At 37.0% G+C, this 24,800-nt stretch overlaps 1 protein-coding gene across 7 annotated transcripts in view; it reads right to left on the bottom strand.

Annotated features, from left to right (window-relative positions):
- Positions 1–24,800, bottom strand: part of TRPS1 (transcriptional repressor GATA binding 1) — a 214,776-nt gene that overhangs the window by 7,303 nt on the left and 182,673 nt on the right. For all 7 annotated transcript variants that reach the window (XM_057415227.1, XM_057415223.1, XM_057415221.1 and 4 more), the window contains one exon: positions 3,971–4,093. In XM_057415227.1, the coding sequence (XP_057271210.1) occupies positions 3,971–4,093 (123 nt within the window). The remainder of the gene's footprint in view (positions 1–3,970; positions 4,094–24,800) is intronic.

Raw genomic sequence — 24,800 nt, 5'->3', positions numbered from 1 at the left:
TGGCATGCTGGAGGTTGCCATTTGTCTCATCCAAATGCACACATAATTCCGTTTTGGTTGGAGGCCAGAAAAGTGCCCTACATAGTATTCCACTTATATATTTATTTGTAAATTTTCTAATATTGTTTTAAAGTGCAGATTAAATTCTGGCATACAGTCAATATCCAAAATAATTTGTATCCTCAATGTCACATAATTTAGATATATTCATAACTTTGAATTAATATAAAAATATCCAGAGCTGGAAGAGCATCACTTTATTATTTGTAGAAATCTAGTTTCTCTCTTGACTTGTCATCTTCCTCTCCTCTTTCACCTATTTATTTCCCTGAGGTTGATTTATCCTTAATGGCTAACTACTAACTACATTTTAGGCAGCAGAGCTATTTTAAAAGATTTTCCTTTGTATTAAAATTCTGAATCAAAAGAAATATACACTTTGATCTAGATTTTTAATAAGCAAAACTTAAACTTAGCAGAAAAACATGACCTGAACCAGCCTCCTCAAACAGATCAAAGTTGAGGGAAAATCATGTTAGAAAAAATTACAATATTTTCTATGTGAATTCCATGCAAATAAATGTTTATAGCTTGCAGAATTGATAGCTAATTGATACGCATAAGCATATACTCTTTACTACAGGCTCAGTGTAATATCCTCGCTTTCTTATGACAATTCTAAGACTGTCATACTAACATGCTAGGTGAGGTCTTAGAATATTATTGATGTTGCTCTTATTGAACTTTTTTTATACACTACAGATCACTTTCATATGGCTTCTGGATAACCTTTCAAAAGTGGAATTTCTTACTTGTCATGCTACAGGTATGAAGTCTGATCGTGGAAGTAGTTAAAAGAAATATCTTCATACCTGTGATTAAAGACCCTCACACATTCATTGGCAACTCTGTCTCTTCAAAGTTACACTCTATTAGGAGTTAAAAGCTGTAGGTCCAACTTAGAAATTCTTCAGCATGCAAATAACTACTCATCTGACTAGTCTTTAGCTGATTAAACCAGACTGCAGTGGAGTAAAGCTACTCACATTTTCCTTATTAATATCAGTAAGGTGCAGATAAACATACTTGGTTGGAAGTAAGGCAGACAGAAATATTTTGCCTTTAAAATGCCCTATGGCAGATCCTTATTTATGTATTACACATAATATATTGGGTATGATCGCAAGGATTTTTTTTTGCTATCCCTATATCAATTGGCAATCTTGCTACCCTAACCATGAGTAACTTAATAAAAAGTCACAAAATTCAGCAAATAGTTTATTAAATTATTGTGATTAGACTTCCTAGACACCATGGAAAATAAGTGATCTTCTCTGCTAGAAGATCACTTATTTCTAACCCTAGAATAATATGCTATAACTCCTCACTGAAGCAGTCTAAGGATGTGGCCAAGGAATAACTAGGGAACAAAATCTAGTTTTCTGTGGCCTTAGAGTTATAGATATTAAAAATGAGGAACTGCACCTCAATAATAATGGTCAAATTCATTATTTTAGGTATCATAGAAATGGAAATATGAGTTGGAGCAGAAATCAATACTACCATGTTAATGTGTCAGTCACTACCACCCAGTAGTATCTGATAGACTATAATTTCTCTCATTAAATACAATAAAAAAGGGACCTTAGAGATGAGTGTACTATATACATATTTGAGTTAATCAGGACAGTAGTTCTCAATAGTGATAATCCAATCAAAAGGGAGCTATGAAGCGTGCAAACCTACTATAGGTGAATGTTACTCAGTTGTTTAGTGCTGCTTAGTTTAATACTCACAGAAGAGAAAGTTCTATTACCTTTAATTTTTATAGCTTCAAACATTTATCTAGTAACTGCACTATCCTAAAATCTTTAATTTGAAAACATTCATTTATATAGTACTTAATGTAAGTTTTCATGAAGAGATAGGCAGACAGACAAAAGAAACTTTCCTCTTTCCGGTGTCACCCCAAAGAACATCCCTTTGCATGACATCATCTCAAAAGGTGTCCCAAAGGAGAAATTTGTTTGATTATTTCAGTCTCCAACTTACAATGGAGTTGCTATCACAACACAACAGAGTGGAGGCTTAATTAAATTTCTCTCCATTTGTTTGGTCAAAGTTCAATTGAAGATATTAATGTCAAATGTCCACCAAATGACAGCTTATTGCCATGCTTGAACAGTTGAGCAAAAAGATAGCGTCAGCTTCCTGCTTTCTTTTTGCATAAAATGAAGTTTGACATTGTATTGCTAATTATTATTGTTGGAAGCACACTGAATTGTTCCTACTAGTTCCTAAGAACTATCTGAGCTACATGTTTGAATTCATAGGTGATTCTTGTAGCTTTTATCTATTCAGTAAGTTATGCTAATAATCACAGTAAGAGCCAACACTATAGTGAGAAGTAAATTAAAAAAAAGGGAAAATGGACACTCTAAATGGAAGTTCTACAAAGTTCTCCAATGTTAAAATAAGGATAAAAAGCCAACCTGTCCTTAAAATCTTTGTGAATGCTCACCCCTGATCAATTTCTTTAATTAGATATTATATCTAAAACTTTGAGAGACACTTTCAGTAAGATCTGGCCAAAATGCTGGTCAGAGATCATGCATCCATCTTCTGCTCAGATACTGTCTGCCTGTATGGGTTGTTCTGGAGCTTAATAAGAGTTACTGACCTCTGACAGCACATGGCAAACAGAGCTAAGTTTTCAGACTGGTGATGGTCTTGCTGCTTTCAAACACTGGATCTTTTATATTAAGTGGGCTGACTGGACAGGATCTTGAGTAAACACGATGGTTAAGCAGCCTATACACAAGATCAAGGGTAAAATTCACAGAAACTACTGATTTAGAAGCTTATGCCTCAAATTTAAAGAGGCATAGGCTCCTGGCTGTCTTAATGCATCTAAAATATAGTTTCCTAAGTGGGTTTTTCTTTTTTTTTTTTGAAAATGGAGTTTCTGAAAAAAAAAAGGTTTTAAAAAATACGCACTCTCAGCCACAACAAAGAATCTGATTTGGGCTAGAAGCCTGAATTATTATGTTCTCTTGGCAAACTCCCAAAGGCTGCCTCAGGTTCTATTTCTGAAAAATAGTTAACACTTTCTAACATCATGGGAATGTTTTAAAAATTAATTAGAGTCAAATCTTGGTCACCTGACTCTCCCATGTGCTCCTATTAAAGATAGCAGAGATAATATTTAACGAGTGGTTTTTAAGCTTAAAAGATTCTGAACATTTTGGCACTGATCCAAGGAAACACTTAAGCATGGCTTTCCTGGACCTGGACCAGAGCATTCAACATCTTTCAGGATCAAATCAATAAGATGAAAAGCAATATAGACCATCCTTTATTACTTATTCCCTGCCTGATCCTGAGGGATGGTGAATCTTCCCTTCACCAAGTGATGAGTGCCATCAAGTGAGTAGCTTCCTTGTTGAGTGATTTCAGAATCCTCCATCAGACTATAAGAACTGTTGAAAAAAAGAACTGTAGAAATACCACCACCCCACATGTCCAGGAAATCTATTGTCAAGAATAAAGGGGGGCAGAAAAGTGAAGGAAAACAAAAAACACAGCAAGGGGTATTTTTGATATAGATGTGATGTCTAGCCTTTTTTGTTTTGTTAAAAACATGAGGGCTCTTGAATTTAGGGAGCTTTCATCACGACATACTGTATGTCTTTAAATGGAATTCCCAGAAAAGAAATAATTTTCCCCTTATTTTGTATCAAAATAATTAAATGCATCACTGGTGATCTCAAACACATCTACCCACAGCATCCCAGCTTGCTTCATAATGAATCACATCTGATCCCAAAGTGACCATAGAGCAAAAACCCTGTTAGGAAATTAACTGCAGGCCAGGGAGTGGTACTAATCACACATCCAGACAAGACCACAGCTGCCCAGCTTAGCTGTATAACCCTTTTTTTTTCTGAACAAACCAGTAAGTTCTTCCTACCGAGTGAAGCTTCTGGTAGAGGCCACACGCATTGCATACATATCCACCATTTGCATTCTTTCGCCAGAGAGAGGTCTTTGTGGTCAGGCAATTGGCACAAAAAACACCCGAGCCTCTACGTCTCTGAAATAGGGAAGAAAAAGGAAAAAAAAAAAAACAGGAGAAAAAAAAAAAGCAGGTCAGAGGTGAGTCACATGAGCTGCGGAGTTAGGACAAATCAACACAGGAGTTTTGTCTCTAGACTGGCAACAATGACAGTATAAAACCACACTGCCCATAATGAGGTCAGGTTCAATTGTGCTTAATAGGCACCACTGATTTTCATTATAATTAACCATAGAGTGATGGATGAGGTGTGTGAAACACCAAAGCCTTTTCAGAATAACAGCTTTAACTTTTTGAACTTCAGGTTTTGTGCATTTAATGATGGTTTCTAAACAGCAAATACTGAAAAAACCCTCTGGAGGCTGACAGAGAACATTCTGTAAACTTCTCCTGATTTGTTCAACACATTTCACAACAGATTATTTCTTTTTAGGTTGCTTGATTTTAAAGTGTGATCAGTAGCAAGAACTCTGAAACACCACCACTTCACTTAATTAAGAGTTTGTATCTGCATGATACCAATTCCTTTAACAGAGATTATACTTCATTAATTGAATACATGATATACAGTTCACCTTTCCTACTTACTTCTGGAATCGGTATAACCTACCACATATTTCCCAGAGCTCACTATGAACAAGGTGCAACCTCTGCCAAACAAATAAAAGTGCAGTATTCTTAATGAGACTTCTTTTGAACTTCACCTGAAACCCCAGAAAATACTGCCTCATCGATGGATAATTTCTTTATTTTAGTCAAGCAAAGAAAGGCATGGTATAGCTTCCCTAAACACAAATTGATTTTTAACCAGACTGGACTGTGCATTCATCAGCTTTCATAATGATCCAGGAATAGTTAAAAGTAGACACATTTATGAGTATTGCTCATTAAATTCTTTCTACAGAGTAATGATTTCATTAAACTTCTCATTTAAACAAAAGTCAGGCTGTGTTTGTGGGCACAAATACTTATAAGCAGGAAATGGAATTCTTTTGCTGAAAAGAAAATCTGAATTTCAACTCTGTTCCCTTTTTGCAAAGGAAAAAAAAATCAATACAAAATCTTCAGCATGTAAGATAAGAATGGCTGAGTACAGGGAAAAACAGACTGGGTGAAAACTAATTTTATTATAAATTAAAAATTACCAACACTGTAAGTAAGAATTTCAGGTTTCATAAAATTTAAGTAATTTATTTAACTTTAGTGCATACTGTAGAAAAGTGGTGTTCATGCCAAAAAAATACAATGGTTATAATTGTACTCTGATACATTTCAAATGGAAAGCTTTCTGCAGACATAATTTTGGCTTCAAGACTGGAACACTTTCTTGGCATTGAAAGGGCATTTGATTCATCGGGTGTTTCACAATGTATCACTAAAAAGACCTGGTGAGCAGCCAGTTCCCTATAGGGTAATTTTTCCATCCAGATGCGAGTGCTATCAGAGGCCCTCGTCAGCTAAACTAATTATGATCTTGCATTTGCTGATGCCTGCTCACTCTAACGTTCGACATCCTCCATTAATCATCAATACAAGGAAAATGAATGAAACGTAAAGAAACTAAGGATGGTAAGCTGCACAGCTATAAAAATCTGAAATGAGTGCAGTAATTTAACAAGATTGGAGAAATGTTTTTAGTGAGCACAAAGTCAGGCTAACAATTGCCCTTTTAAACCAAGAACACAGTTTCATTAGTACAGCAGGTTGTGCTACTTTAAAGTGATACAATAAAATCAAGATTGTAGTCAAGATAATCTCTCTCTCATGCCCTTACGTCATCCTCTATTTTGTCTCTTAAATCAGAAGCATTAATATGTTACATTTTACTCAATTTGTCTAACAGGAGAACTAAATGGTAGTTGATGTCCCTTAGCAAACATCTAACTAGCTGTGTATATGAGATGCAGCTCACCCTGGGAAGCCACGCTCATCTGTAAGTAAATTGAAGCTCCGAATTTTTTTTGTGGTTGCATATCTTTGCCCAACTTTACCTGGATGCTGAAATATTTTCTGCAAAAGTACAATAAAAGCCTCACTAAACTAACCCCAATTTGGTCCACATGAAGGGTGAGAAGTTTCCAGTTGGAAATGAGTGTATATGGCCAGGATTCAGACACAACTGCAGGACTGTTCCTTGCCATTCCTACTTCTTGTCTGCTGGCCTATGACTTCTTGGTTTGGTGTAGTAACTAAGTGGAGTCTTAATCTGAGCCAGTCCTTCCACCCTTATATTTCTGTTTGTGTTCACTGAGTTTGGGAAAGAGCCTCTACAAAGTCAAATATATAGAGAGAGGTCTAGTTTATACACTGCATTTGTACATGTCTGAATAGTCCTAGAAGGTATAATAACACTGAAATCCTATGGACTTATTATATTTTTGAAACATTGACAGAAGTAACTCATTTTTTCTCTCTTTTTTAAAAGAAAAATATGTTTCAAACTGGACATTAGTTGCAATGAAATAATACAATGACTACAGATGACAATTTACATAGTACCTATACATGTAAAAAACCTATACCTGTGCTTATTTAGTGTTTACAAATTATTTATCAGTTTAAAATTTCAAAGTAGTTCAGCTAAACATTTTTCGCTACACTGAATGTAAAGTTAAGTTTTCCTACATGCTGCCCTAGGTGTTGCATCTTATCTTTAACTTATTTCTGCATTATTTAAGGACCTTGCAGGACAATCAACAATGATTATTCCAATATCTATATAATAAATTATGAATTAAATTACCTCTGAAAAAACTTACAAGGCTGTTACTTTTGTTTATGAAACAGCTTTTTATATTGTGGGGACACACAGCTTTACAATAGACTTCCTGGTGTAAAACAGGACTGTGAAAGATCAGGATTAAATATTCTTGACTCCCAGATCCTACCGATCACAGAAAAGACCTGCTTGTCAAAATATACATGAGAAATGTTCATCACGTCTACAAGAAAAAAAAAAAAAAAAGAGTCTATTTTTAAAAGCCTACAATGCCGGTAGTCATCTTGTCTTAAACCAATGGAGTTTCTTTAAAAAAAATACAAACAAGACTTTGGGCCTTAAAAGTCTGCACAACAGCTATGGCCCACAGCCTCCATAAAACCCAGCCATATGCTCAAGTGCTCTGCTAAGCACCACCCTAGCCAGCATTTTCAAGAAATCTGTTATGGAAGCTTTTGCTCTTTTTCAAATGTGAACACATACTTATAGTTAATCTCTTAAGGTCAGCACAGAGAAGGTAAGTCAACATAACTGGTTATGGGGAGGTTCGAGCCACAGGTTTCAGTCTGCGATCAATGCCACTAGCACTAGCTGGAGTAGTCTACAAAAATTTCCTGAACATCCTTGGAAGAATAAGCCAAAAGGGTCTAAATAACTAAAATATGTATTTGTTAAGTCAAACTTTAATCATCTGGAGCCTTATAACTACTATATTACTATCCCAAATCCTGAATGGGCCAGTGCAGTGAAGAGCCTGTCTCTATTTCCATTCCAGTTCCTAGGTCTGGGTATTTAGTATCATGGTTGTCTCAAATCACATTGGGCTGAAACATGTTTTTGTCAGCCCAGATGTAATTTTTCTTTTCTTTTTTTTTTCTTTCTTTTTTTTTTTTTGGTATAGAAAACTTCATTTAAATCAGTTCAGCTGTTTATAATTTGGAGCTTAGCCAAAACTGGGGGTTGGGAGGCAGAGGGGATTTCAAGTTTTTCAGATAACTTTCTAGCAAATCTACAGTCATAGTTGCTTTGCTCTGGGGAAAAAAAGTATGCACACATTTTAGTATTATAGTAGTAGCAAAGCAACAAGTGGATTATTACTTTTATGTAGCTAAACTATGAAAGTTTGTAATTATTCATTGAATGTCTTGCAGATCTCTCTACTGTTTTCCCTCAGTAAGAACCATGCTGAAAGCATGTAATTACATAACAACCCTTGATATGCAGAGTATTTACTCACATTTTTTTATGGTTTCATATCCTGACCATTTCAAATTGAACACGTCTGAAACTTGGTACCCACACTGCCAAGCCCAAATGCCTAATTTATTTTTTTTTTAACTCCTTAAATGATTTTCAACAGTTACCAATACTTCACTGAAACAACAAAATTATTAGTAGTGCTTTCTGCTAGGCAATCAACCAGCAAAGGATAACATAAAAAGCAATTCACTCAGGCATCTCGACAGGATCGAGACCTTCTTTTTCACAAAAACTGCTTTAGGATTTAAAAGGATGACCCTACAGTTTTACAGTTTACATGATTTCAAACTTGGTAGCCATGCAGAATTGTTGTTACACTCCACAGTTATACAAAAATATTTAAAAATGTACCAAATTTTCAGTTATTTTTTCAATGGAACTTAATGTAGCAAAATCTATATTATAAAATCACCGCAAAAAACACTGCTCAGGAACTGTGGCTTTTTAGCTAGCTAGACTAAGCAACGGTGCCTGACACTCTGCTAGTGCCAAATACATCCTGTTTTCAAAATTTCTGCCAGAAGATGCTTTTAGAAACTCAAATAGACTCCACAAGCATCAGCCAAACATTCTTCTTACATCACCCTCTTGGTTTTGGACATAACAAAACTTCTCTTTTTGCTGATTACTTTCACTTCCCCATCACAAAATGATGGTATGATGAAGACTTGAGTGTACTTTTTTTATCACCTGTGGCCTGCCAGAAACAGAGCACACTGTAATCACAGCTCCAGAACATGAGGTTCAGGGAAATCATAAATGTTACCCAGAAATAAGCACATGCCCAACCTATTTCCAGCAACAAAGTTGGGAACTATAATCATGAATGTTTCACTAATAAAAAGGCAAAACACTGGCTCGGGATGCTCTCTGGCAATGTGGGAGGTCCAAAAGGAGAGCACCAGGCAAACTGCATGTGCTCGGTTCAGTTTGAGCCAGGTGACCCACTTGTGGAGAGGATCAATTTTAAGCAGCTGGCCTTATACCTGTCACCATCGGGCTGCTACCACATGGTTCAGAAAAATGGTATAATACATTTGTGGTTACATCTGTGTATGATGTGTTTTCACTGCCATCAGTATTCAAGAATTTCTTGTTTCACACCTGCTAGGTCTTTCCAGGTATTGTCCTCTTTATATGAGGGTGCATTTAGTTCTCTTCAGTTTTGGCGAGGCTCAGATTAATTGAAGTTTAAAACCTGGGCAGCAAAGCAGCATCTGGATGTTGGAGTAAGTGCTACTTTCTTCTGTTTAGGATGGGGAAACAATCTTTCAGCCCTCATTTCTTTTGGCTCTAGAGGCACACACAGACCTTCCCGAATGTGTTTAATCAAAACTGCTTTCTCTCTCAACTATGAAACCAACCACAACTATGTATCTGTAAAGTTTCACATTTTAAAATTTTAGTTGCCTTTGCTGTAAGTATGTCTAAATTAAAAAGAAAGGCATTGGGTTTTCTTCCCTTTATAACTTGGACAGCTTTCAGGAATAGACCAGGCACAGCAGATTTTCGGCCCCAAATCAGAAGTTGACAGAAATATTAAAGCACATAAAGCAGAGTGTTAAAGTAGAAGTTGTTTTCAACCTTAAATATGAGTTAACAGATGCCTTTTGAAGTCAATTGAATGTGCCAAATCCAAACTCTTCATCTAAGACATTTTCAAGAACAATTATATTAAAGAGCTGTATTTGAAAGATGCATACGAAAGAGGTTAGGAAAGGAAAAGTAGGAAGAAAGTAAAAATGCCAAAAGTAAAGTTAAAATTACACACCTAATTCATATAAAAACTTTAGTGGAATTTTTAATGCTCTATTGTGACAGCACCTATTTATGATATATGCTGTATTACAAACTTTTAATGACAGGAGTAGGAAGGGGGCTATAGAGGGGAAAAAAACCCAGACAGTAAATTAAATATTACTGCTAGCACAGCCTTTCAGAATCCTACCCCTGATCCCTTAAGGATAGTAAATATTTTAACGTGCATGTAAACTGCTATTTTTTCTTTTATCAGCAATAAAAATGAAGATGAGTAGATTTTGCCCCAGCAAAAAGCATTTCCCTATATTTTGTAAAGCTACCTTAAGAGACAGTGGCATTCAGTACTCAAAAAAAAAAACCCCAAAACAAACCACCCCAAAAACCAGGCAGCAAACTAAAATCACTTTGTGTCTCACTAAGGAAGAAGAATTTAGTAAGACATTAGTGTAGGATGTCAGGATTGCTTCTAAAGTAAAACAACGGCTAATCAAAATAAATTATTAAATTAAGAAAAGCATAGCTATGGAAAGAAGCCACTAAATCACTTGCTGTTGGATCTCTTCACCGCTGTCACCTCCTCACCCTTATTTCCTCCTCCAGGCTACAGCTGACCCAACCTTTGCCACTGTGGTGGAAGGGAACTGGCTTCAGACACCCACCTTCAGCCAGAGCCTCAGCTCCACAAGGCGGGAATTTTACCATCGCCTTCATCATCTGTTAAGAGCCACATGCAACTACAGGATCACATAAATAATCACAATACACTTTACAATGATTTATTGATTTTCATGCATTTCAGTATTTATCAGTGAAAATTATGCAGTTCACAGTGTATCTCCTTGTTAACTGAAACAGGGATGGAAGGTAATTTCAGTTTCCCCCTCAAGATCTGCAGTGGCACATATATGAAACAATAAAACTGCAGATTAGACTTCCTTGTCACAGTCAGAGGAAGCTTATTTTTAATACTGTGTGTTAATATATGCGATCTTCTGTTGGGCTAAATACATATACACAGACACGTATACATATTTATGGTATGAGGTATTTGTAATGAACACTGTGAAATATTTTCTGGTTTAGCTATATGTTAGCTTGGTTTGCAAAGAGTTAAATATTTACTTGATCATTCTACAAAAAGTATTATTTTTTAGAAAGCAGTTTCCTTCAGCTGCCTTTTACTACATATAACATATTTTTAAGGTCTAATCCTTCAAGTCGCACAAGCAGATCATCCTTAAATCTCGTACAGTTCCTTAAACAGCAGCTACCACACCATGGTCTGATCTTGCTTCTGGTGTGTTTTGCCACTGTCTACCAGCAATACCAACAAAGACTTCTGTGAAGGCAACCTGAAAACTAATTTTGAAAGCTTTATTAACACCAACAGAAAAAAAAAAAAAAAAAAAAAAAAAAAAAAAAGAGAAAAGAAACCTGGAAACCTGCATTTCCTGCACAATAATGATGTCAGTTTGCAGTCACTGAAACCTATTCAAAAGGAATAGAAATTCTGTCTCCAATAACTCACCGAGTCAATTACACAGGAAAGTACTGTAATGGGCTATCCCCCATCAAACAGCTCACGTACACGACTTCCTTCTCAATTACCAACTTGTCTGCATTGCCATCTGTAAAAACGAATGCATACCTTGTGCTGCCAGTTTCTGCTCTTGCACTTCCATTAGTGGAACTGGCTGCAGCTGCTCAAGAAGAAAGCCCTGATTGTCTTGGTTTTTCCCCAGTGTAGCACCATTTTCCTCTCTTCCTCCTGTACATCGACTCAAGGTAATGTGCTATCTCTTTGAAGGTGGGCTTGTGAGTATTTAAACTATAATCTGGCTAAATTTGTGTCCTGTTTTCTTTTTGCAGTTTATCACCTAAGAGGAAAAGGCTGCCAGCAGCACCTCTCAGTATCTTCACCAGAATTATGAAGTTAGTATTGCAACAGGTATTATCAGTCCTTTTTAGGGACTGCAGTAAAAATTGCGAAGTTTCTGGCTGAAAGTCTTCCTGCTTTTTCAAATCAGCTTGCCTACCCAGGTAGTTTTAAAACAGTACTTACATGAAGCAATCAAAAATACCATTAATAAAAGAGGTACAATTTAGGAAAAACACTGTTCCCTACAGAAAAAGGTTCGGTAGCTGCATCAGTGTGCAGAAGCAGGACAGAGGGAGCCTGGTTTGTGAACTGCGATCCTTGCCCTAAACTTTTCTCCACCAGCGCTTAGCTGAAACAGATTCATGCAGCAGCTCCGATGCTGAACAGTTGCGTGAAACCTCAGTGCTCGTACACACAGATCGCTGCTCCTTTCAAATGCCGTGTGCTTCCAAACAAGCTCAGCTGCTGTTAGAGAACACATCTAAGCCATTATGAGTTTGTTGCATTTTTTGAAATCAGAAACACAATATAAATGGTATAAAATGTACAAAATCAGACTACCACCCTTCTGATCAGTAATTGGATAAAAGTACTGCCCTCAAACTAAGCACACTGAAAGAGACATCGAGAAAATTGGAAATGCTTCTGACTTTCATTTCTTGGCACAAGGCAAAAAATATCCAAGCCCTGCTGTCTCAAACAGGGAATCTAAATCAACAGTTAGACTTTGCTATAAACAGACTCACTTTCTGAGATAAAAAGCCAGTTATGAAGGTGCCTAAACATGGAATTAGATGCTTATGTTTAGGCATTAATACCAGAGAATTTATGTTCAAGAAGGTACCCTATGTATCCCTACTTTCATGAAGTAATCCCACTTATCTCCTATGTATCCCTACTTTCATGAAGTAATCTCACTTATCAGATGAACAGGAAAAAATGTAGCAAAGATATGTCCATATTTCCTTAAACACCTTAATTTTGACATGGTAGAAGAACAAGACTGCTTTTGCAGATTTCAGCTAAGAGCCAGTATGTAACTCTACATGTGATAGTAATTGAGGGTCCCAATCCCGCAAGTGCTCTGCTGTAAGAGTGAGCACAAAGCTGCTGGAGTTCTCAGCTTCTGGCATCTGTTCCCACTTCCACAGAAATCAGATGGGCAAAATTAAGTTTTGAGGGGGAAAAAAAGTAAAAATTACAGACATTTAAAAACATTCCCTGACCTTATTAAAGTCCACGTGATCTCTATTTATATAGAAAATGGCTCAGAAAGCTAGCAGCTGAGAGGAGGAACTCTCATTTGTAGACTTTGGCTGAGGGCTGCCAAAATCAGCAGGGGAAAGGCTCCTCAGGGGTAAAAATTTCAAAAGCCATTAAGGGTCTTAGAAGCCTCAGTCCCACTGACTTTTGATCGCCTACATCCTCCCAGATTTGCACCCCAAATCTGGAAACTACACTGGAAGAATAATTTCTATTTGAAAGTTACAAAATGAGGATTTAAAGTTTTCATACAAGTCTTCAGGAATCAGAGGAAATGTCAATTAGGTGTGTACTTCTTGGTGAAAACCAGTGAGGTAACATTTACCTGTTACTTGTACGTCAAAAAATTCCCTTTAGGACCATTAATTTTAATTAAAGAAAAAAAATATAATGAGAAAATGTTTCATATGGGCAGGTATAACTTATATACTTGTTCAGGAACTGAAGTAACTATAATTTGAGTCTCATGCAGTCCCCATGAGAAAGCTGTTACTAGGGTGGGATCCAAAATGGACTATGTGCACCTATTATTTTCAGTATGCTTAGGATTTCACTCTTACTGCAGATCTTGTTATGTGCTGTTGCTAGAATGGCTTCCATTCAGAAAAATCAACATTGCCAACCCATACCACACAATTACCATAGTTATTTCCTATCGTGAGCTTAAGGAGAAACTGTGGTATCCCAGATACCACGGTGTGGTAAATATTGAAAAGTAGTGGCCTTTTTATAATGGACATTTTCATCTAACCCAATCCATTCCAAACACTTCCTGATAACAAGACAATGAGGCAGAGTCTGCATCTAAGTCGTTGGGTCTAACATAATACATCCTACTCTGCCCTCTAATCCCACTTCCAGCACAAACATTTGATGGCTTCCTTTTCTATAGCTTTAGGAAGCAAGAATGGACTAAAGCTGTGATCAATCACAACACCCATCTAGGAAAGTATGTCATGAAAAGGGAAGAGAGGAAAACAAAAAAGCTTCACATTTGTATTTTTTATAAAGCTAACCCATCTAAAAGTGCCAAGAGTCTCCTGTCTGCATTAGGCAAAGCGTTGCCAGCAGGTCAAGGGAGATAACCTTTCTCTCTGCTCAGTCGTGGTGAAGCCACATCTGGAGTGCTGTGTTCAGTGCTGGGCTCCCCATCACAAGAGAAATATGCATGTGCTAGAAGGAGTCCAGTTAAGGGCCATAAAGATGATTAAGGGTCTTGGGCATCTGTCATACAAGGAAAGGCTGAGAGAGCTGGGACTGTGCAGCCTGGGGAAGAAAAGGCTCAGGGGGATTTTATTTGTAAGTACCTAATGGAAGAAGGAAAGAAGGCAGAGCCAGGCTCTCCTCAGTGATGCCCAGTGAGAGGATAAGAGGCAAATGCACAAACTGAAATACAGGAAATTCCATGTGAGAATAAAGGAAAAGCTTTTTTACTGTGACGGTGGTTGAATACAGGAACAGGTTGCCCTGAGAGGCTATAAATGTCTGTCCTTGGAGATACTCAAAACCTGACAGGACACAGCCCTGAGCACCCTACTCTGGCTGACCTCGCTCTGAGCAGTGGGGTGGGACTAGGTGATCTTTAGAGCTGCCTTCCGGCCTCAAGGATTCTGTGAAGCTTCAGTGAGAGGCTGTAAACTGATTACCACTTTTTTGTTCTATTAATTTCTATCAATTTTAGCCTCAATTCCTATTAGTCTGCCTTGAAAAATATTTTAAATTTCATGGCTATAGAAGTATTAATTAAAACAGACCAACATCCAGGCTGCGTGTTACAGATGGCAGTCTGTAAAACAGCACAGCTACTAGACCCAGAGTAAATCTATTTTAAATTCCACCGTAAATAATTTCAAAATGCTTCCATGGAACTGACTGAAGTATCTAATGTAGGTTTTACAAAAATTATTCTCTGCTTGCTCTTTCCTATCAAGATCCTAATGCTTGCTTCTAAATGAGACTCAATATAGGGTTCTGTATAGCTTTCCTTAAAAATACCATTAAGATGAGAGGGAGAAGTGAACAACTGTTCTGCATTTTGGAGACATTTCTCCTTAAATAGTGTTTATGTACTGCAAGCATCCCTTCCATAAACAAACCAGGTCTTTGGAACAAGTGAACTCAATCTCTGAAGAATCTTTACCAGTTTCTATTTCTGGTACATGATGTACCGAGAATTTTAGGCCAACATGGGCATATGGTCTCCTAGTTTGATAGGAAACATTTCATGGTATTCAAGACAGAGCCACAGCATAATGACTGAAGACCTTAAAATCTGTGATATAACACAAGGTTAAAAAAGAAAAACAAAACAAAAAAGAAAAAGAAAACCAAGTGTTTCCTGATACAATATTAGAGGCAGTATAAGCATACAAAAGCACAAAAAAAGGAAAGTCATGGAAACCAGTGTGCACAAAGGTATACTCTGAATCCCTTATTAATCAAACTTTAGCTCATAACAAAACTGCCCTAACCTCTTCTTTTTTATTCTAGGAGAATAACCCAGTAAGGAAAGATATTTTTTTAATAAACAAAAATTTTTACTTTCATATTTTCATTTTTAAACTAAAAAAAAAAAACAAACCAAACAAACCAAAAAGATAATTATCTTAATAACATTCATGAAAGATTTGGGACTTTTCTACCTTTGCAACCCTAGAAACTGCTATGCCCTCTGCTCGTTTTATACTCATTCACATTTAAACAGAGAGAATATTGTTAACTGCACAGCAGGGCTTCCAATGTCCTTAGTCTAATTTTTCTCTTACCTTTAAGAAAGTGCTTCTTAAATTGCTTAAGACACTAGCTTCAAAATCTACGTCATCAGAATCACTCCTACAGATTGCATTTCACCAAAGGAATTGTTTCTAATGCAACTGGCAGGGTGATTTTACTGCTGGGGGCAGTCATTCTCTTAAATGGCACGAGCCTGAAGAGCGGTACAAGAGAAACACATAATTTAATGGGGTTTTCCATCACGAGTTCTGCACAACGAGAACGACATGTACCCACCCTGTCACATACTCAGGCTTTCGTTCAGAGCGCTGTGAAGGACTGCAAAACGGCATTCAAGAAATCAAGCACTCGGCTGGAAGGAAAGGCATAGTGAAAACCATCCTGCAAGCCCACAGTTAACTTATTTTTCACATCCTTTGGAGGCTTCTTAAATGTAGCTGACTGCACAAGAACGTTTTGTAACGCAAGCCCTCTGCTTCCTTTCTGAAGTGGCAACAGTAAAACAGCTCCACAGCTTCCCTCGCAGGCAGCTGTGGTACATCCAGGTTGTAACTGGAGAGGCAAAGACCGTTGGGTTGCCTGAACGTGTTCGTGTGTTTGTGCAGAGTTAGAACACGGACTTGAACTGTTTGGTCCTATTCTACTGGTCAATTTACCAATTTTTGCTATTTAGGCAAAAAGATCAGGAAACAGTTTCCCTTTTACTTTCCACCTGCTAGTATCACAATTTATCTGATTTTGAAACCAGCCTCCAGAAGGCCCACGTACACAGTTTTGAAATAAAAAGAAACCTTTACATTTAGATATGCTGTATAAAAATCCTAGCTGTTACTTGTGAACAGGTTATATTCAAAGCCATTTCTGTCTTTCTTACTGACAGAACAAAAACTGACACTTTTAAGTGTCTCAACTTTTCAATTTAATTCAGGTTTTCCTTACCAGCGAATGTCAAATTGTTTTCACTCCCTTTCTTTGTCACATACTGGAACCTTTAGGAGTGAGAAGGAAAAAGACGTTCACCATAAAGGAGTGAATTTATAATGACATACCTTTCTCTACGAGAAAAAAAGTAACCTTCTATTTCATCAGTATCCTTGCCAAAAGACCTCTTTCAGGAACTGAAAAGAGAAGGGCTTTTATTTCCTACATATATTTTATAGGAAATTTTTTGGTTCTCTGTCATGGACTAGGATTTCACACCTTAGTGGCAGGTCGTATGGAAACGGACATGGCTGTGAAACCCTGATAGTAAAATCAGCAGGAAGATGAGGAAGGTGTGAGGAACACTGAATGATTCACGCAGTAACAGTCTCTGGACCTTTGAAGAGATTTTGAGATGGCTGCCAATGCTACCTGTCTATGACAAGCATCCTGGACCCTCTAAAGCCAGCTTTAAATCTGCACATGATACAGAGGGAGTATTGCTCTTTTAAATAATGCTCACGCATCTAAGTGGAAGTGACATGTATGGATTTTTACAAGGAAAGATCTTTCTGAAATCAGGCAGAAATTACCAATGAGTTATACCTCCCAGAAATAATTCCTAAAATATAAATACTGGGCCCTGCTTCCTTTATTAATAGCAGTGTGAATTAATGAGGGAACCACTGTAAAGCAGTGCAAAGCTAAGCACCTGAGCTACAACATTCAAAAAATTAATGTTTTACAACTAACTCTTGCCAAAAAAAATAAAATCCTCTCCTATCTCATACTCAGTGTAACTCCACCTATTGCATAAAGCACAAGGAGAGCAGAAGATGGTACAACACATAGAGAGCTAGCGCAGATATGATGCCAGTCTAGTTTAGGCATAGAAGAAGAAAAAAAAATATATATAAAAACAAGATAAAAACCTTATTGCACTGAGCTTGGCTTTCACTACGGTAAGGGTAATTCTTGGCTGATTTTACTGTGGCCTTGCTACCTACCTTTGGAGCCCTGAGATATGTACGGCACTATCAGGGCAGACATGGAAGACCTACCTTCGAGATGGCCAATATTTTGTGCTTCAGGAACAGCCTTGGTTAGCACAATAGCACATACTGCATGCACAGCCAGGGCTGCATTTTCTACTACATTTCAGTGATTAATGGCCTCATAATGGAATACAAGTTTCCTACAGAATGTTGCGATCTCCCTACAAATTTGGCTTTGTCTGCTATTTACTGGCAGGTTGTAGGAGCAGTGAAAGATTGGCGTTACTCAAAGTGCTACGTGCAGTCCCAGATACGGAGGAGGAGGCACAGGAAGCAGGTGGGCAGCACTGAGTGCAGGCAGGCTGAACTGTAACGGTCTGCTGCAGTCACTAGAGGGTACTGCAAGGGCACCTAAAGGGTGCCCCTCCCCTGGCAGGGGGCAAAGGAAAACATTGGGAAACCCTACTACAGTCAACAACACTCGACAATTGGAATGATCTATTTTAGAGACAGATCTGCGTTAAAAATGCCAAATCTCAGTCCTGATTTGAAGCATTTCTGCAGGAAGTATTTGCAAACACACACATGCCACCAATAAGCCAAGCAACTCATGTCTTTATGGTTCATTTTTAAATCCATTGCAGTCTGTGGATCATGAGTCACACAGTCCCTTGTTACAAAAAAGGCCAAACAGCTACAAAGAGCAGAATGAGAATGAAATTCCTATGGTTTTAAAAAGGGTTACTCACAGAAGGCAAGATGGGTATCCCCTTGTTTATGCACAGCATCACATATGATTACAGGGCTATCCAAGCAGTATGGCAGTACAAAAGGAAAGAGAAAGAATCCCAGCATCTGACTAGAGAAGGCATCACTATGTCCTTAGTGAAGCAAGCGAAAAAAAATAGCAACGAAAGAATCTTAGTCACTACTTATTCTGAGTTTATCCATTAAATACTATTATCCTGTATAGGGTAAATAACTGCCAGAATATCTACTGCACATATTTCAATATTCTTGTATTTTTAAAACACACAACCCTTTTCATGCAAGAACACCCCTTAATGTTCCTGCTGGAGTTTCTGTGCTTTGCACAGACTAGCAAGAAGGGATGTTGGATGATGCTTGCATTATGCTCTTAAGTTCTACCAGATTTCAATAATAATTCCGATCAACCAGTGCATTCCAGACTTTATTGCCCATCTTTCTTTTTCCATTTCTTCCATCAACCAACCAGTTAATAAGAAAATAGGGAGAAAATGTGTGTGCCATGGATAGCACAGCATTCCAATGAGACACAGAAGTGGACAAATAATAGACTAGTTGTGAATATCAAGCAAAAATGTTAACGCTAACTACATTTGCTTTTCACTCTAAATACAAAAATTTAAAGTAAGAAGTTTCTGTATTCTAGTCTCGGCCAATTTTGGGCCACACTGAATGTTAAATAAACTATTATTTAATCAAATACAGGCATATTAGTCTCACTCCTGCTGACAACTTCAATTAGAATATTTTTGCTTCATACTAAAAAAAAGAAAAAAGAAAAAGCTCATGATCTTTAAACTACTATGGCTTCTGCACAACATCTGGTTACAATTTTTTATATATTCAACCATCAAACTTCTATCTCCACAAAACAATTTACTCAAGATTTGTTTTAATTATCCTGTATTGCTAGCTTCATATGGCTTTGAAAAGGGGGTGAAAGGATCGCTCACGATGCAGACAGATGCAAACTGAAAAGGACTGTACATTGAAAGATGCTTTTGAAACAATTTTAAAAACTGAAAAAAAACCTTTCTATCATTGCCAGGCAACAAGTGCTACTTTAACTGTTTCATTACGCAGTACCTCTTGGCTTGTTTATTAACAGTTTTAATTTGGGTTTGGTTGGATTCAAGGATTAAGACAATCTTTATTTGCACTTTCGTTGTAGCCATACAAGTTGCAAATACGTCTTTTCTCTTTTTCTCGCCAATGCCATTGCATTTCTAAAAGTGTTAGCTTATAATAGAAAAAAAAAAAAAAAAAACAGCAAAGAAAGCATCTGAATGTGATAAAGTGGAAATAAAAATGAATTTTATAGCAGCACAGAAAAGCCTTGCTCATACAAAAAAAAAAAAAAAGTTTGTACTGAATTTTAAGCATGGGAGAGATCTAATTTATTTTCATAAGCCTATTCACCTGTGTAAAGTTAAGCACATCCATAAGCTTTTGCAAGACTGGACCTAAGACAAAAATTTAAAAAATGCCTGAGGTTCTGGTTTTATTAAATGTTAGAGCCCAAGACAGCCAAAAGGACATAACTGTATTTTTCTATAACAAGTCTTGGGGTGCTACACCAGCTCAGTGAATCATCACTACAGATATAAACTGTTTGTCTTGACGTGGTGAAATCATTGTAAACTTTGGAGGATATGAAACTTCTTATTCATTTATTTGCATTACATATATGGATTAATGGGAATGCATTATGGAAAGTTATTATTTATTTTATGAGGTAACTGCTTTGAAATCCAGTAAATGAAACTTCTTTTTCCTGTTTTTCAGTCAGTCGGCACCCATCATTCCCAAATAGGATTTTCAAGGAAATGTCAGGGATTTTTTTTCTGGAGGCTTCTTCTGATGCTAAGAATGGATTAGCTCAGACATGGAATGTCATCTTTCAAGATTTCTTTAAAGATGCTCCAAAGAAGCCAGCAGAAGACATAGCTGCAAAAACACAACTTACAACCATGGTTAACTTATAAACAGTTGAGCTTCCCTGGTTCCAATTCCCAGACAGACACTCTCTTGAATTTGGTACTGGAGCAGTATGTGCAGCTTTTTAAAAATTTATTTTTAGTGATGAAACTTTATTTATGAATTAAAAAGGGCCTGAAGAGATGATTTTATTTTGGTTCTGTGAGATATTCTGGTATTAAATCTTCTCATATCTCTGAATTGTGACCACTAGCCACCAATGGGTCAATACATGCGTGAAAAAAAACACCAACACTTTTCAATCCATGGCCAACCATAAAGAAATTAATCTAACCCCTGCAGCCTACTTAATTAGTCAGGAGATCCTCTGAGCAGGCTGTCTCACTAAACACTGGACTGCAAGAATTGCTGAGTTTCCCTCCATTACAGTAACATTTGAGACTTTGCTTGGAACCCAAACTAGGAAAATACGGGAGAATGTGAAACTCTGACAATATGCAAATTGCTGAAAAAGTCACTGTTTTTCACAAAGCCCTGGTTGGCACAGAAGATGATGATGGAGATAAAGCTTTATTCTATCTGAACCAGGCTTTCATCCTCCCATTCAAAACCTCAGTTACAACCAAGATGTGACTGTTCTCCCTGGGGTTACAGTTACAACCTCAGCATATCAGCAAAAAGGATTTGCTGGGTTCATGCTGATTAAAGTGAGGAAACATGAATTGTCACTGTCCTCACTAACACAGTCTGCAAACAAAGGGCTTCAGTATTCTCTGCCATCTTCTATTTCAGGTATGAAGAGCATAAACACAACTCAGAACTAACCAAAGCCGTTGATGATGCCTTCTTTTGCATGTACACGCCCCATCCCCCCTCTCCCTCCAGTCCCTATCAACAATCCCAAGGTACATTTTTAGTGTGGTGGGAATTCAGACACGCGATTTTGATTAATGTTAATGCAAGTCGTGTGTTCAAATCCCTGTACGCTACTTTGAGAGTTTATTCTAAAATCGAAATATAATTAAGGTTGCAACACAAAACAAATAAGGCAAGGAAATGACACTTCATTAGTAACCTACTCATTAAAAGTACCATAGGTAACCTGTTGCAACAGTGTGGAACTATAATAAAATGTTGTGTTTATATACCACCACTGTCAACTGGCTAGGAAAATAAGTTAAAGACATCCAGACGCACAAAAAAAAAAAGGTTCTGCAAATAGATAAATTACTTCTTCAGATTATTTAGCTGTGGTATTGGTTTGGAAGAATTTGAGTCCTCTTCCTAGTGACACTTGGAGACCAGCATATTTGTTCTCTTTGTAAAAACTAATGAGTAGTCGTGAATAATATAGCAGACTGTAAATAGAGGAGAAGAGAAGCTGAAGGGAGTAAGGAATGCATACAAGGAGTTTCTGTTTAGTCAAGCTGACAGGTAACAGATAAATGACTTAAAGATTGCTTTCAGTTTTCCCTCTTGCACAAAGCTATATTCCAGATCTTTATAACTGTGAATACCAAACATGAACTCTACAGTGAGAAAGGGTATCATGACTGGGGAGAGGTCCTGGGTCCCTAGCACTGCTTTTGCTGATGCCTGAAAGTGGCATTTCTGTGGGCATTCCCTTATTCTCATTCTGAGAAAATTGCCATGCCAGTTTTGTTTGGAGTTTTTTAAATTTTCATTTAAATTTTCATTTATATTTTAAAATTGTTATTATGACTGTGGACTGTGGACTAAGGTTCTTCATCTCCTTCTCCATCACATAAAATACAATGGAAAAAGGTGCTCTTAAAACTCTCTCTTGGAGGCAACAGTAGCCTTTTTACTAAAGATCAGTAGAAGCTGTCAAAGAAGCTAATGGCAGTGGATTATAATTATCTTTGTAGACTTTGAAGAATGAAGAAAGTGGTTTTGTGTGTGCACATGTGTGTGTGAAGAATGGAGAGGAAAGAGAGGAAGACAGCAGTGACAGTCCACTGCGCTTTATAGACTAGAGATCTTACAAGTGGGTAATGAGTCTATCTGAGATCAAGCAACTTCCCATATCATAGCTAAAAGCAAATGAGATTAAAGACAAAATACAATTTGATTCTTCAGGTAAAATTTAGGGTTACTGTAGACCCCAGGCATTTTGTGCTGGAATTCTGGACATGTATGATGCTGTTGCTGGCAGTAAATTGAAAGCTTTTAACATACAAAACAAAATCTTAGAAAAACAACTGGTGTTTATAGAAAAATATCTGGGCAGTAAGTGTTGATCTTCGTTGCACATCTATTCACTATATTTCTTGGCATAGAATCATAGAATCAAAGAATAGCTAGGGTTGGAAAGGACCTTAAGATCATCTAGTTCCAACCCCCCTGCCATGGGCAGGGACACCTCACACTAAACTATACCACCCAAGGCTTCGTCCAGCCTGGCCTTGAACGCTGCCAGGGATGGAGCATTTCACAACCTCCCTGGGCAACCCATTCCAGTGCCTCACCACCCTAACAGTAAAGAATGTCTTCCTTATATCCAATCTAAACTTCTCCTGTTTAAGTTTTAACCCGTTACCCCGTGTCCTGTCACTACAGTCCCTAATGAAGAGTACCATACTTACAGCAAGTTCAGAAAAAACGACTACACACTACCAAGATAAATTCAACTTGCAGTCTGTAATCTGACTTTATAAGCATGTTTGGTAGACACATATAAAATGTAAAAGTAAAATGATCTAAATTATGAAGTAATTTTTTCTTTTAAAAAGTCATTGAGTATATCTTACATAGCCAGTTTTTTCTTTAACATTATATTCTCCTTAAAAATGGATGAGAGGTATACTGTCTTTTGACATAGTGCAAGAAGCAGGAGTGTGCAGAGAGCTCAGAGGATGTAATTTTTAACTTCTAACATAAAAAGATGTGTGAAGTTACTATGGTTCTTCAAAATGGCCTAGTAATTGAGCCTGGTTATGGTATCATTAATGTGCAACTTTCATTTATCACCTTCTCTCTTTGTGGATTATATGCATTGATTCATCAAGACTTGTGACACCTGGTTTTCATTTGCTCTGTTCAGTGTTTTTTAATCAGTTTGTACTAGATTGGTGTAAGAAACAGTCTGAAAGTAAATCCCACTAGCCTCCCAAAAGCAGAAATGAGAACTTTCTCATGCCTTTTTCAATCTCTTTTCATGCTTTTCTTTCAAGTACATTTCACAACATGCTTGCTGCAGCAATTCATAATATAAAAAGAGCAAATAAAGCAATGTAAGCTTAATGGGAGATATAGATGTCTAGTAAGTTCATTATTACAAAAATTGATTTTAATTCATGTAAATGTAAGTGACAAGGACAGTTTTCTTCTTGCTGAATGATAGTATCCTTGTCGACTTGTACAGTTTAATAATGAGATATTCTCATATAAATTTCCCTCTGCCTTCTTTCCTTTGTTTTTCTAAAATATGTATCACTTCAAATATTTCCATTCTGTGTGTCACTGGCAAATGCCAAAAATAGAGAAAGAGAGATCTGATAAAGATAAAGCATGACAAAAGTTTCACGGATAATTGCCTTCACATATCCAGTTCAGCTCTCATCTCTCCTAATTAGCCTCATTACCATACCTTAAGACAGACCAGCAGTCACTCAAACTCCCTGTTTTTTCTGTCAAAACTATTGCTGACAGGCAAATGGACAACACATGCACTGAGTGAGTCTATTCTAGACTATTCTTTTACAAGACTAGCCTGCAGCAGAAAACACAAAACAATAGGTCTTCTATAAATGTATAATGAAAGTATACATACAGTGCATGAATACTCAATAAATTATTCTTCTATTCATTGCTCTACCATCACTTAAAATTAGGACAATAAAAAAGAAAAATCATTCTCATACACTATCATTCTCCAGAATATCAAAGAGATCAAAACCAATGCAGTATTTCATTATGACTGATAGAGACTTTTAGAACAGCCTCGCCACAGTTGCTGAGAAAAAAATCACTTGAGTACTGTAAAGTTTGAACACGTCAGTGGAGTGCTGCTTTCAGCATACCCATGCTATCTCAGGAAGCTTTTTGTTTTTACAAACCATTTTCAAATGAAAAAGCTTCATCCTATTGCTCATATTCATTTAAAATTAGCTCATAAAAAGTATCCACAGTATAGTTCACAGGGGCACTAGAAATATTTTAATGTTAAACTCCACTGGCTATCAAAACATTAAACTGTATAATAGGAAGCCACTGAAACCCCTCACAATGTACATTTCTTTTTCATTGTTGTTTTAGTCACACATTACATTATGTAGAGAGTTCAGATACATGGTACTTTGTTTTCATTTTCTCTATTTCTCTATACATTTCATTCTGTCTAACATCTAACAATATGGATATGTTTTTCTATTATAACCTCTTGGTAAAAGGTACAATTTTTTTAGGTTTGTATTATTTTCATGTTCACAGTACCACTAACAAAACAAACCCACTGTTTTATAATTT

The sequence above is a fragment of the Pezoporus wallicus genome, unplaced genomic scaffold, assembly GCF_028554395.1.
Source record: "Pezoporus wallicus isolate ANWC-B61680 ecotype Strahan unplaced genomic scaffold, APGP_CSIRO_Pwel_v1 contig_3812, whole genome shotgun sequence".
In the NCBI taxonomy this organism is placed as follows: Eukaryota; Metazoa; Chordata; class Aves; order Psittaciformes; family Psittacidae; genus Pezoporus; species Pezoporus wallicus.
Note: the sequence above shows the minus strand (reverse complement) of the source record. Positions and strands in the feature narration are given on the sequence as shown.